Source organism: Petaurus breviceps, unplaced genomic scaffold (assembly GCF_028583685.1).
Source record: "Petaurus breviceps papuanus isolate PSGF00001 unplaced genomic scaffold, PetGlider_PUasm1.0 126, whole genome shotgun sequence".
Classification (NCBI taxonomy): Eukaryota; Metazoa; Chordata; class Mammalia; order Diprotodontia; family Petauridae; genus Petaurus; species Petaurus breviceps.
The window spans coordinates 56,989,182-57,002,297 of NW_027185655.1; the positions used below are offsets into that span (position 1 = coordinate 56,989,182).

Here is a 13,116-nt window from a genome sequence, read left to right on the forward strand (position 1 = left end):
ATCCATCCATCCATCCATCCATCCATCCATCCATCCATCCATCCATCCATCCATCCATCCAGGTTTAATCTTCACCCTGAGCACAGGGACCTCATCTTCATGTTAGTCCTAAGTAATGTCCCATTGAACATTGAACTGAATTCATCATAGAATTATTCTACATAAAACTTAAGGTACTACCTAGTACACCCTTCTCATTTGATACAGGAAGAAACTTATCTTTACTCCCAAATCTGCCTCTCCTCCCAACTCCCCTATTTTTTGAAAGCACCGTCATTTTCCTAGTCACCCAGGCTTGAAATTTCTGTCATCCTTGACTCTTTCTCACTCCTTCATTTCTCATGTGCAATTAATTGCTTTTTGACTTTATCTTGGTAAGATCTCTTGCATTTGCTTGGCACATAGTATGAATTCAACAGATTCCTGTTGATCGATTGATTGTTTCCTTTCCAGGCTACCATCCTCAGACCCTCATCATCCTTTGTCTAAGATAGTTTCCTATTACTCTTCCTCCCTCTAACCTCTCTTTTTCAAATCCATCCTTTACAATTACACAGCTGCTAAATTAATTTACCTTATATACAGTGATGATAATGTTACTTCACTGTTCAACAACCTTTCAAAGGTTCCCTTATCTTGTCATTTAAAGCCTATCAAAACGTGGCTTCAACCTATCATTCTAGTTTGATTTTGCTCTTATTCCCTTCATATTCAGTTAAATTAAAGCACCACATGCCCCCCAAACTCAACTTGCCATCTTTGCTTTCATCCATTCACAAAGGCCATCCTCATCTCCTGAAACATACTCCTTATTCATCTTTGCCTATAGGAATATTTCTTTTCCTTCAAAGGTTAGCTCAATTATCAATCATCCTAATAACCCTTCCCCAAGTCTTACAGCTGAAAGTACTCTCAAAGTTTTCTGAAGCCCTTTATTTGGATCTCTCCATTGCATCAAGTACCTATATACATATCATTCTTTACAAGAAGAATGTAAGCTAGCTGGAGGTAGGAAATATGTCATTTTTTTTTCATATTTTCATGCCTAACCCATTGCCTTGTACAGAGTAGGCATTAATAAAATTTACTGAAATGAATTACATTTTTATATTATGCAAAGTATTGAAAAAAAAACAAACTGCACATAGTATGCACAAATAGTTCTCTATTGCTATTCTATATGCTAAGCTGAAAAGAAAACAGGTCCCCTAAATAAGGAGACTTAATAATTCAGTATTGTCTTTGACCCCCATCTAAAAAGTTATTCTGCTTGTAGCTTGACAAAATTTCCCATTTTGAGAACCTCTATTTACTTAAGAAATAACTACCCTTGGAAAATAGCTTTGCCTCAATTTTATATTCTAAATGTAGGTAATTTTTATTTTTGGACATAAAAACACATAACTAACTTTCTACCCTAACTTTTTAACATATGTATCCTCAAAGCATAAAGGTATTGATTAAATGTCAGGGATGTGCTTAAAGTTTTATTGTATTAGCAAGAGGCTGGATGAGGTGAGGTCCTTTATGATGCTAACATTTTAGGAATATATACTCATAGGATAGTCGAATTTAGGATCAGAGCTAGAAGTCAGAGCTAGAAAGGACCTCGGAGGCCATTTATTTTAATCCCTCTTTTTTTCTTTTTTTACAGAAGAGTAAGCCGAAGCCCAGGAAAGTTAAGTAATCTGCCTAAAGTCACCTCAGTAGTAAATGTCAAAGGCAGGAAATAAACCCAGGTCCTCTTACTCCACAAACAGAGCTTCTCCTACTATACTGTGCTCCAATGAATGAATGATGTTACATTTGTTTCTCTATGGAGACTTTGTTGCTTTTCCACGATTTATTTCTTCTTGGAAGGAATAGTCCAACTTTAAGTAATGGCGTGAATTGATGATTTGGACAACTATCAAATTTTAGGATGTAACCACCATTCTGATATAATTTTCAATACCATAGTTTTCAGTCTATTAACAGACAGAAGTATGACAATTAGGGTATAAATATGTAACATATTCAAGAGGATAAATCAAGATGTGAAATAAATGACTAATTTGTTGATTTAACATCTATATATGTATCATATAAATAACATATATCAAAATAATATATAATAAAATTTATATTTAACATCCCAATCACCTTACCATTAGTCTGGCTGAGGAAAGACCCTTGCTGTTTGAGTTAGGAGACCTGGGTTCAGATTCTAGATGTTACCCTTACTAGTTGTGTGACCTTAGACATATAATTTCCTGCCTCAGGGGGACCTAAATAATACTCACATTCCCTTCCTCACAGGAATATAGTAACAGAAGTTCTTTGTAAATTTTAAGCATGGTTACAAAGCTCTTACTATTATTATTTGTTTAAACATTTAACCATATGCTCAAATTATTCTTGCCCTGAATTAGTTTACCTTCATACTTTTCTATACCTCAAATTTATGACAATGATCAAAGATCAGAAGAAAATGCTTTTCTTCCAAAAGCAGATGCAATAATCTCATATGAAAGAAAACAGAAGCCAGTGTGACCTTCATTCACAGTTTCCCCCACTGCCTTGGATCGATACAAAAGGGGCCAGTTTGACATATGGCTGAAGTCAGAACAGTGAATAACTTAAAATAAAAGCAAACCGGCAATTTTCATCTTACTGACCAAAACAGGTAAGCTCCTCTTACCTGGGTATGGGAAGGTGGTAAGCCTTTGCGGCCATATACTCCAATCAGTGCGTCCTTCTGGAGGGAGATATTGAATTTAAGAAACTGTGGCTGATCAATAAAGAGCTGTGATCTCCAGAAAATCCCCGGAGGAACCTCTTGAATCGCTCTCCGGCCAATATCAAGTTCTCCTGAATCTATGGTGTTATTTTCTTGAGCAAATCCACCTAATTTTCCTGTGTGCAGAGGTACCCACAGGGGAATGAGAGAAAAACAAATGAATGAATTATTAACCAAGTTACTTTTACAAGGGTTTTTACTTTTTAAAATAAACCCTCTAGTAGTTCACATTCTTACTACATCTCAAATGCTACCGAAGGATGCTGACTTTAAAGTCTCATGCTTGAACTGGATAGTTTGGTTTGCCGTTCCTGTTTCAGTGCATTCCTCAGGATCAGAATCCTTCCACTTTCCCCAAGACATGCCTATTACTAAAGCTGCTTTCACAGCTACCCTCATTCCTGATCACTATAAACATAATTATCTTACAAAGTATATGTCTTGTTATTTCTTAGGAAGGATTAACTCTGGTACTAATCAGTCATTCTAAACATGCCGTCACACTGGAAAGTGTAAATTGAGGGGAAATGGATTATTCAGCCTCTCAAGGCAACCTGTAAGTAAACAATAACAAAAGCACTGATATGAGCAGTTTTCTCCGAATTATATATTAGGGGAAGAGAAGAATCAGATATAGAAATGAAGGAGGTTATTAAACAGAGGTGTAAGTTTCCATAAGCATACATTTTGGAAGGTTATAGCAAAACTTAGCTTCCTCTGTTCATCCTTCCTTCAAACTTTACACTTAATTGACTTTTCTTAATGCAGGTAGAAGGTAAGCTTCCAGAGGGCAGGGATTATCATTTTTTTTGGCAGGTAGGGGGGTAGGGGACTGACAGTGAGAAAAGGAACAGGGTTCTTTGTATCTACAGTGCCTACAGCTGGTTTGGCTCAGGTGCCTCCCACTGAAGATACAAGATCAAAAAAAGAAACACTTCCTCTGAGAGCTTATACCATATTGTCAAGTAAGGGGAAATATAATATCTAGGCTCTTTTTTTTTTTTTGCTCATTGTTTTCAGGCAGTTCAATGACTCTCAAATTATCTCTCCTTGATCTGTTTTCAAGGTCAATTGTATTCACTGTGGTATATGTAACATTTTCTTCTATTTTTTCAGTGCTTTGACTACCCCCCCCCCAGTATTTATCTTTAGCTTCTATTTGATCAATTCTAATTTTCAGGGAGTAATTTTTCCCGAGTGAGGTTTTGTGCCTTTTGTTCTAAGCTAATTGTCTTTCCATATCTTTCTGCCATAGCTCTCATTTCTTTTCTCATTTTCCCTCTACCACTGTCATTTTTTAAAGTCACTTTTTAACCTTTAAAAAAAACTATTACTTTATCTCATCTAGGAATTCTAGTTGGACTTATAAGCAAGCTGCATTTTTTTTGAGGCTTTGCTTGTAGAGGTTTTGGAGTTAGTTTCTTCTTTTGAATTTGTGTCTTGAGCTTCTCTGTCACCATAATATCTTTTTATAGTGGGATTTGTTTTTGTTTGCTCATTTTCCTACTTCTTGACTTGAGACTATTTCAGGGGTAGGCTCTACACACTTCTGGGGAGTAGGCTCTACACACTTCTGGGGAGAATGTGTGGACTGAGCTTAAGTCCAAAAAGTCCTTTTGATGCTTTCATGGAGTTATTTCATGAGTTATTCCAGGACCTCAAGGAACAGGAGCTCAGCCTGGGGACTTGTTAGTTTTCAGTGATTCCAAAGTGATGTGATCCAGGGCAAAGTCTGTTCAGTGCCCTCCTGGTCTAAGATCTGCATGTTCCTGATCCAGATATGGGTCTGGTGGTTTGTCCCTTACTGGACATTCCAGGATTAAACCACTATCAGCCCACTGGGAAGGGTAGCACGTTCAAAATGACTTGAACTACAAGGCATTCCTGCCCTGGTTGCTCAATTGCAAGCTTGAGTCTGGGCTAGAGGTTAGAACTGAGTGAGTCTCTGCTATGAACAGCAAGTGTGTGAAGAAGTGTACCACTTCTGGCTACAGTCCACTCTGGATATGTGACCCAGAACTGAGTAGCTGGAGACAGAGCAGCCAGATGGAATCTGTTTCTATACCCTGCATGCCTGGGATCTCCTTCTAGCCTGTGCTTCCTTTCTCCATTTACAGCCTCCATGATTTTTCAGCCCCAGGTAAGCCCTGGGCTCCATGGCTACTCTCAATCCCCAGTGTCTGCAGACATTTCCATCTCTTTGCTCACCTGGGGTGGATAAATGACTCACTGTTAACATCTTTTTTTTGTATTTTCCAATCAGAATTTGATATAGTGAGCTTTCCTACTTTGTGGAGTGTGGTGTGCTAAGGACTTTGGCTGTATTCTTTCCAGCTCCTCTGGACAAAATGATTTCTAAGTGTCCACACAGCTCTAACACTCTAAGATTCTGTAGTAACAATCTCTTTTTCACTTTCACTTTTAAATTTCATTTAATAAATATTAGGAGCTGGAGCTAAGAAACTATGCTAAATATTAAGGGTCAAAGATCAAACCTCAAGGGGTTTTAAATCTGTGGATTATTCACTTGATGCACTAAACATATCCAACATAAACAAAGAAACAAATCTAGGCTAGTTTTTGTAGGTTACCTGGTATATTTTTGGATCAACTGGGGGCAATATTCTTTGTTGGTGAATGTCATGGAGATTAGGAAAGTCAACCTGGTTTGACTTCAGAATAAATTATATAATTTGGAGCAGGTTGACTTTCCTAAACCTGGCCCCTGAAATGAGAGGAAAGGGTCAATGGGAATATTCCCCCTGAATTTTCTGTCACATGATCATGGCACACTTTTGAGTCAAAAAGAAATAATTTTCATATTATTTGCTATTTGGGAACATTCATAACAATGCTTATCCTCCTTAATTCGGATTATCAACATGTGATGATTCTTTGGATTACCTCTAGAAATGAAACAGATAATGTCTGACAAGACAATGTGGACCTCCTACTGATCACACCCACTGTAGTAAATCAATTGATTCTGAATTAAACTTGTTTTTATCATGTGACTATTTTAAAAGACAGGTGTAGGGACATTCTCTCATTAGAATCCATAATTACAATGGAAGGAATACAGACACTGTAAAATTTTCATTTCCTTCAATGCCCTAAGCCCAGCAGTTTAGATTAGTTCAGCCTTCTTGAATGTAGCCTTCCGGTCTGAACTTCAGGGGGCTGTGGTCTTGCTGCGGAGGGTTCTTGTATTGGTAAATCCCTTCCCACTCAGAACTAACAGCTTGGCACTGCTGATCTTTAAGTCACAGTACTTTAATTTGATCAAACCAGGTGTGGTAGTTGATCTTAGCCTTCTGAATGCTCTCTATTGATTGTAAACACACCTGGAAGTCAGCAGGCTCTGGACACAGATTGATAAGCTGGGAAAACAGTTCTATATCCTATTCCACTGTTGCCCACTTAGAAGCTCAGGTACAGGAATAGCTCATCACACCCTGATTTTCTGAAAGTCTTTGTTATCAGAGGACATATAAAAGCTGGGTCAGTCTTAGAGATCCCTTTCACTCCTTAGTGAGCACACTATAGCCCCCCAATGCCTGAACCTGGGGGCTTCTCCTCTCATGCCGATCCCCAAGCAATACTCAAGATGTCCACAGCTTTCAGAAAGAAAAGATGGTGGAAAGATCAAGAAAAATAAAGAGATGGTGCCATAAAGTATCCTCCATTATTCTCATCTCAAAGTACATAGGTTTGGAATCCAGCCAATCAAAGTCTTTGCAATAAGGTCAAGATATAGCACATCTTGAAATGCAATAGAATATTGCCTTGAAGACTTTCTAAATGTGTCCCATGGAGCAGGAATGTGGGAATACTAGCATCGTTTCCTTCCAAACCGTGATTTTCCTTTCATTAGTAAGTATGTGTCACAACAGTCTTAATATCTTAAAATATAGTTGTCAGTGTGAAAATAGACACACACACATACAAAGCTATTGTTATTTCTTTCACTTTTGTGATATTTTATATGCCAACACATTAGCAGACTGGCATTTTTAGGTAGCTTAAAAGAGGTGGGGGAGTACAGGGGAGATGGCATTATAAAAATCATTTAGTACATAGGAATTCGTAGACCAGAGAAAATGTTGGTTTTCAGCTAAATCTAATTGAAAACCCAACAGAACTCAAGCTAATCAGAGTATTTAAAACTATGCTGATAATTAGGAGGCTTGAGACCTGTTTTGAGACTTAATTTACACTTGAAAAGCATCTAAAATTACAAAAAGTTAAAAATGTATTACATATTTACAGTATTGCATATTTAACTACCAGCTTAATATGTGGATTTATTTCCCTATACTGCTTAAAATTCCAAAAAAAAGGAAAGAGAAAAAGCAACAAAACTTCCAAACCAAAAATCCCCAAAACAAAATCCCCCAAACTTAACTACAACGATGTGAAATATAAATTATAATATAACTTCAATTCCTTCAGAGGCATCACTAATTAGAATGTCAGGAAGCAAGGCCAAACACTTTATAAACAATCAATAGCACATCCTCCAATCCCATGATCTAATCCTGGATTCAGACCTTTGTGTGATGTCTGAATGAACACTCTCCATTGCCTTCTATAAACAATTACACAGTATAAGTTAAAGCTGTTAATAAATTCCATAGACATCACAACCTAAGTGAAATAAAAAAAACCCCACTGCCTTGCGAACATAATTTAATAGAAAAAAATCATTATATAACATCTAATTAAGGAACTATTATACGTTACATTAACACAAAATACTATAAACAATATTGAAAAAAAAACCTCAATGCTACCACTGGCCAGTTAGTCATAAGGCTCTTTAATTTACATTCAATCTTTAGCCTGCTGCAAATGGTTGTATAGCGTTTTTAAGTTATCTAGTATTAGGGAAAATTATTAGCTTAAGAGTAATTATGTAAAATTTATATAGAAATTGCATTTCTTAGAAAGGAAAAATCAGATTTTTTCTACATTATATATGTATGCGGAGTTTATTTAATGGCACATTCATTGGATGATGGCTATATTAAATTCAACTGAAAAACATTTTAAAGCACCTATTATACATGTAGCAATGCTACTGTGTAGAGACAACAATAAAACACTCATTGCCTTCAAGGATCTTATTCTTGACAACAGTTTTCCCATTTTATCTACCTTCAAATAATGGCATCTTATTATCATAGCTCTCCATATTCTTTTGAAATTTTGCATATATCTTATCTCGCTGTTGAAATGAAATTATTGCTTGTTCACAAGGTTCTTTGAATTCAGGATGCCTTGCAAAAGGAGAACTCCAGACACCCTACACTTCCACATTATCATCGGGAAGGGTTTCTTGCTATAAAACCCAGGCAACCTTTCAAGCCAGAAAGGTCTCTATTCTCAGCAAGTTGGGTCACTGCATGCTAATGTCTAGGTTTTGAAGAAGTATGACTAGGTTTTAAATTGATATCCCAAACTATTCCAAGTTAATGATTTAATATATTCTCTAGTAAAGAGATCATAACTACTAGGGCATAGGGTCAGATAGATTCCGGTCACCTATTACCTTTCCCCCATGGTCTAGGGTGAGATATTTCTGATTTTGGAAAGATAGCAGCTTGGTAGAATAACTCAACTTAATTTTACTCTATTCTTATCCCTTTTATTCAAATCATAGATAGGACCATAGATCTAAGAGTTGTGGGGGACTCCATATAATACCACTTCATTTTATTGATTGAAGAACCAGATGCCTAGATAGAGGTAGCCAGGGTAAGAGGTGGGATTTGAAATCAGACTTTCTGAAAGAGTCAGGTGCCTCCTTTCATTTCCCCATCTAACTTCTGTGTATTCAGACACTAACACTGTTCATCCTTAACATTCAAAGCCTATGTAGGACCCAGGACTCTCATGAGAGGCAGGGAGAACAGGTTCCATTTGACATTCTGCAAATGTTCTTGAAATGCCACGTAGAAGCCCTGGCTCAATATTAACTCAGAGAAAAGAGATTTCTCTGCTGAATTCCTAGCACCATGAGGTGTTCCTTAGAGCTCTATTTAAAAAACAAGAATACGTAACATTGGGATGCATAAATGGGAGTATGTCTTTTAGGAACGGGGAAGTAATTGTCTCATTATACTCAGCACTGCTCAGGTTCCTACTGTGCTCAATTCAAGGCTCCACGAATTTCTTGATAGGGAGGGTTGTTAATGACTAGATTAGGTTACTAAAAGAAGTTGTGGGAGCTCCTTCCCTGGAGATCTTTAAAAACTGGATAGGATTTAAAAAAAAAAATCTCTGGAAGAGCTCACATGTAAGACGGTTTCTCCAGAACGATGATTCTATAACGCTTGCTAGTAGATTCTGCTGGAGTGACATGTGAACTAGGGGCATTCTTAATACAGGAGAGGTTCTTTTTGCCTGTATACTCATCACACGGAACAATGAGGAAAGGAAACCCAGCAGAGGAATTACAAGGGGGTAGGAAGCTGGTTTCTTTCTAACTTCCCTTTTGCCCAAGGGCTAGAACTATCTTTTCTGCCAGTTGGAAGAAGATGGTTTAAATTTTTAAGAGACCAGATTGTTTTCCCTTTCTGATACAATGAGGCCACTAGTAACACAATGGATAGAGTACTAGGCCTGAAGTCAGTCAGATCTGAGTTCGAATGTGATCTCAGACACTTACTAGCTGTTTGTCCCTGGGCAAGTCACCTAATATAATTGTTTCCATTTCCTCAACTATAAAATGGGAAAAATAAAGGCACTTGCCTCACAGGGTGGATGTGAGGATCAAATGGTTAATATTTGTAAAAAGCACAAGGGCTGGCACATCGTTACCACCATATAAACATGTGCCCTTCTCTACACTGATGTACAGTAAGTTATTAGGCGGTAGTCACTTTCAGTGACTTATCGAAGTCGATCAGTTTAGGCTCTGGCCTAGAAAAGGCTCGGAACAGAGAGTTCATTTCTATACAGAAATTTCATCGAGTTATCTTCTGAACCTATACTATGTCCTAAAACTGGAGAAACTATAAGAAAGTGAGTTGATTCTACAGGACCCTTTAGGGATTTGATTCTACTTATAAAAAAAAGGTCTTGATGGGCTCTTGCCTGAGGTTACCCAGGCAATACTTTTTTTAAAAAATGTTTTTATTTATCACAATTACTTATAGAATTTTTAATGATCACTTTTGAAAATTTTGAATTTCAACTTAAAGTAAAATTTTGAAAAAATGAATGTTAAAATTATTTTTACATGTAATTTGGAAAACATATATTTTTTTTTTAAATAAAAGCAATCGGGGCTAAGTAACTTGCTCAAGGTTACACGGCCAGTTATTTCTGGGTGTGGTGCTGAGTATCTGAGCCCGGATTTGATCCAGGTCATCCCGACGCTGGAGCCGGTGCTCTTACTCGCTGAGCCACCTGGCCGCCCCTTAAAATTTTTTTAAAAGAAAAAAACTTGAATTCCATATCTCTTCCTCTCAAACTGTTCCTTGAGAAGGTAAGCAATTTCATATCGATCATATAAAATTTATATCCATATTAGCAATGCTGTAAAAGAAAACAGGCAAAAAATAAAACAAGACAAAAAAAGTTTAAAAAAGTATGTTTCAATCTGCACTCGGAGTTCACCAGTTCTCTTGCTGAGGTGGACAGTATTTATCAGCATGGGTCCTTTAGAATTGTCTTGATTAGAGTAGCTAGATTTTTCACAGCTGATTGTCCTTACAACAATGCTGTTACTGTGAACAATGTTCTCCTGGTTCTGCTCACTTCATTTCGTCTGAGTTCACAGAAGTCTTCCCAAGTCTTCTTGAATCCATCCTATTTGTCATTTCTGATACCACAATAGTATTATATCACAATTATATACTGCTATTTGTTCAGGCATTCCCTAATTAATGAGCATCCTTTCAATTTCCAATTCTTTCAGGAAATACTTTCTAATTTCTTGGACCACTTTCCATTTGGAGAGAACCCCCTGAATGGCTCTGAACCTACCTCAGTTCAAATCTTCTCTCTTAAGTTCCTATGGGCTTAGAAGGAAGGGGGAGTGCCAGAGCTAAGTAGTGATCATAACCAACACCAAGGCTGTGGGATTTTCCTTGGGTATGTGATGCAAAGATATCTTTAAATAGTCATTCTATTTCTGTGGCACTCAAGACTAATCATCTTAAAAGACTGTATGGAATTGTAGAAAGTGCCTTAGCCATGACATTTGCCTCCCCTTTTTAATTACAGAATCTTCAACAAGGGGTTAACCATCCCTTTATAATTTCCATATGAGTCAATGCTGGGGCCTTGTTCACCTTACACGAGTATTAATTGGGGAAGGGAGCTAGAATAAATATTATTCATCTTATGGGCAGTTGCTTTAGATGTTTATATACGTGTTATCACTGCAGAGTAATTAAGCATTTGTTTAAGGTAATTATACTTTCCTTAATTAAAATCTCCCACCTGCAGTTTCAATTAGGGAAGCCATTCTTCACCCCCTTTAAAGCATGTTGGAGTAGCAGTCACCTCCTAACCCAGATGTGACCAACTTTCGGCCATGACTTTACAACGTTTAAGGAACAAGGGGTACTTTCTATGAAAAGGCCCCATGTAGAGACCATTCATTACGATTATGAAAATTGAATGTCTCATAAAACTCTCTACCATCCCTAAGGAGTAGAAGGCATGCCACAAAGTATTATTGTTATAATAAAACAAGATGAGGAGAGGAATGAAAAATGACAAAAAGAATGAGTCATAGTCGTTATGTGTGTGTGTTGGTGTGTAGAACAATATATATGTTCATTAAGAATGTAATAGCTTCTTCCTCACCCCTGTATGGAAGCAACCCACATAGAGTTGGGCATTAACAGATGCCAAAGCATGAGTCAAGCACACTAGATATGAGAAATAAAGAATGAGAGCTAGATAAAAAGAGGGACAGGGACACAGAGACAGAGCTACTCTGAGGCAGACTCCACCTGTTTACCAAGTGACAGGAAAAGATGGTTGGAGCAGGGCACAGCTGGGATATGTGGAGTGGACCCCTGAAATCCAGCTGTGTATTCAGTCCATTTATTTAAAAATCTCTTAGCCCATAGTACAAAAACTCCTAGAGGTTCAGAGAAACTTAAAGGGAATTTAGAAAATGGGTCAATTAAAATACAGCCCTTTATTATACTTTGTACCTTAATGGTATCCTTAAAGGAAATTAATACAGTATTTTAACATTATGGATATTCAGGAAGACTTAATATCTCTATGATAAGATGAGTAAAGGGGTGAGATACTGACTGTGATCTATTTCGCTTTAATTTAGGCTAAAATACATATATACACATACTTTGGGGACAAAAAGAGGCACAATTCATGAACCTAAGGCAGCATGATTGGATTACTTTGATTATTTAAAGAGAAAAGTCACTTCTCTTTGTTCAGTAAAATGATTTAAAAAATATTGATCCAAACACTGTTTTGTTTTGTTTTTTGGTCATTTCAAATTCTTTACAAAGTGGTTTTTTGTTGTTTTTATGGCAGTCCTCTTTTGGTAACCTCTCCCCTCTGACCCAACTCACTCCCCACCAAGTAGATGAGAACATGGCTGTAAAACACGTTCAGAGAAATGTTATACGAGACACAGAACAAATAAACGCATCTCTTACCACTGTCGCCAGAAGGTAACGATACAGTGTTGGTTGGCACGGTATCAGCATTCACTTTTCCATTCTCAAAAGTGTCATTTTCAGTTTGTTGTAATTGCCAATTGAGGCCAAACAGATGCATTGCTGGGGGTAAAGAATACATGTTGTTTAAAGGTTTCCTCCTTTCAGTTTTAGAGGCAACAGATAAACTTGCTCATAGTCTTCTGCAATGTTAAATCCTTGTGTTCTGGAATGCCAGCACTAACTACATCAGAGAGCAATTCATCTGCACACATATGATTTAGAAAATATCGCAGTCCAAGATGGTAACACTTTAGTCATCATGTGACCCTAGTCAATCAATCACCGACCTGGAAGTTTTCAGGGAAAAATAGATCATTTGCTTCCCTTGGTCTAAGCTTGATTCCACCTCCATCATTCAAGCCAAAAGTAGGCCTCTGTATTCACTCTCCCTTCCCAACATGAAGCCTAACTTGGGTCTTTTTCTCAGAATTTCTCCTCTGGTAAAACTATATTTACCATAAAATAATTAACTCCCTTAAGAGGAATCACAACAAGGATGGTATCAACCATGCAAAGTGCTTTTCTCTCTGTAGTCCATGAGGTAGGTAGTGCAAGTGTTATTATACTCATTTTAACAATAAGAAAGTGGAAATTTGGGAAAGTAAAGTGATTGTTGAAAGTCAT

At 37.2% G+C, this 13,116-nt stretch overlaps 1 protein-coding gene across 1 annotated transcript in view; it reads right to left on the bottom strand.

Moving 5' to 3' along the window:
- TENM3 (teneurin transmembrane protein 3) overlaps positions 1-13,116 on the bottom strand; it is a 3,497,142-nt gene that overhangs the window by 176,300 nt on the left and 3,307,726 nt on the right. Inside the window, exons 16-17 of the mRNA XM_069096576.1 lie at positions 12,430-12,552; positions 2,681-2,895 (exon numbers count right to left, since the gene is read on the bottom strand). Of these exons, the coding sequence (XP_068952677.1) occupies positions 2,681-2,895; positions 12,430-12,552 (338 nt within the window). The remainder of the gene's footprint in view (positions 1-2,680; positions 2,896-12,429; positions 12,553-13,116) is intronic.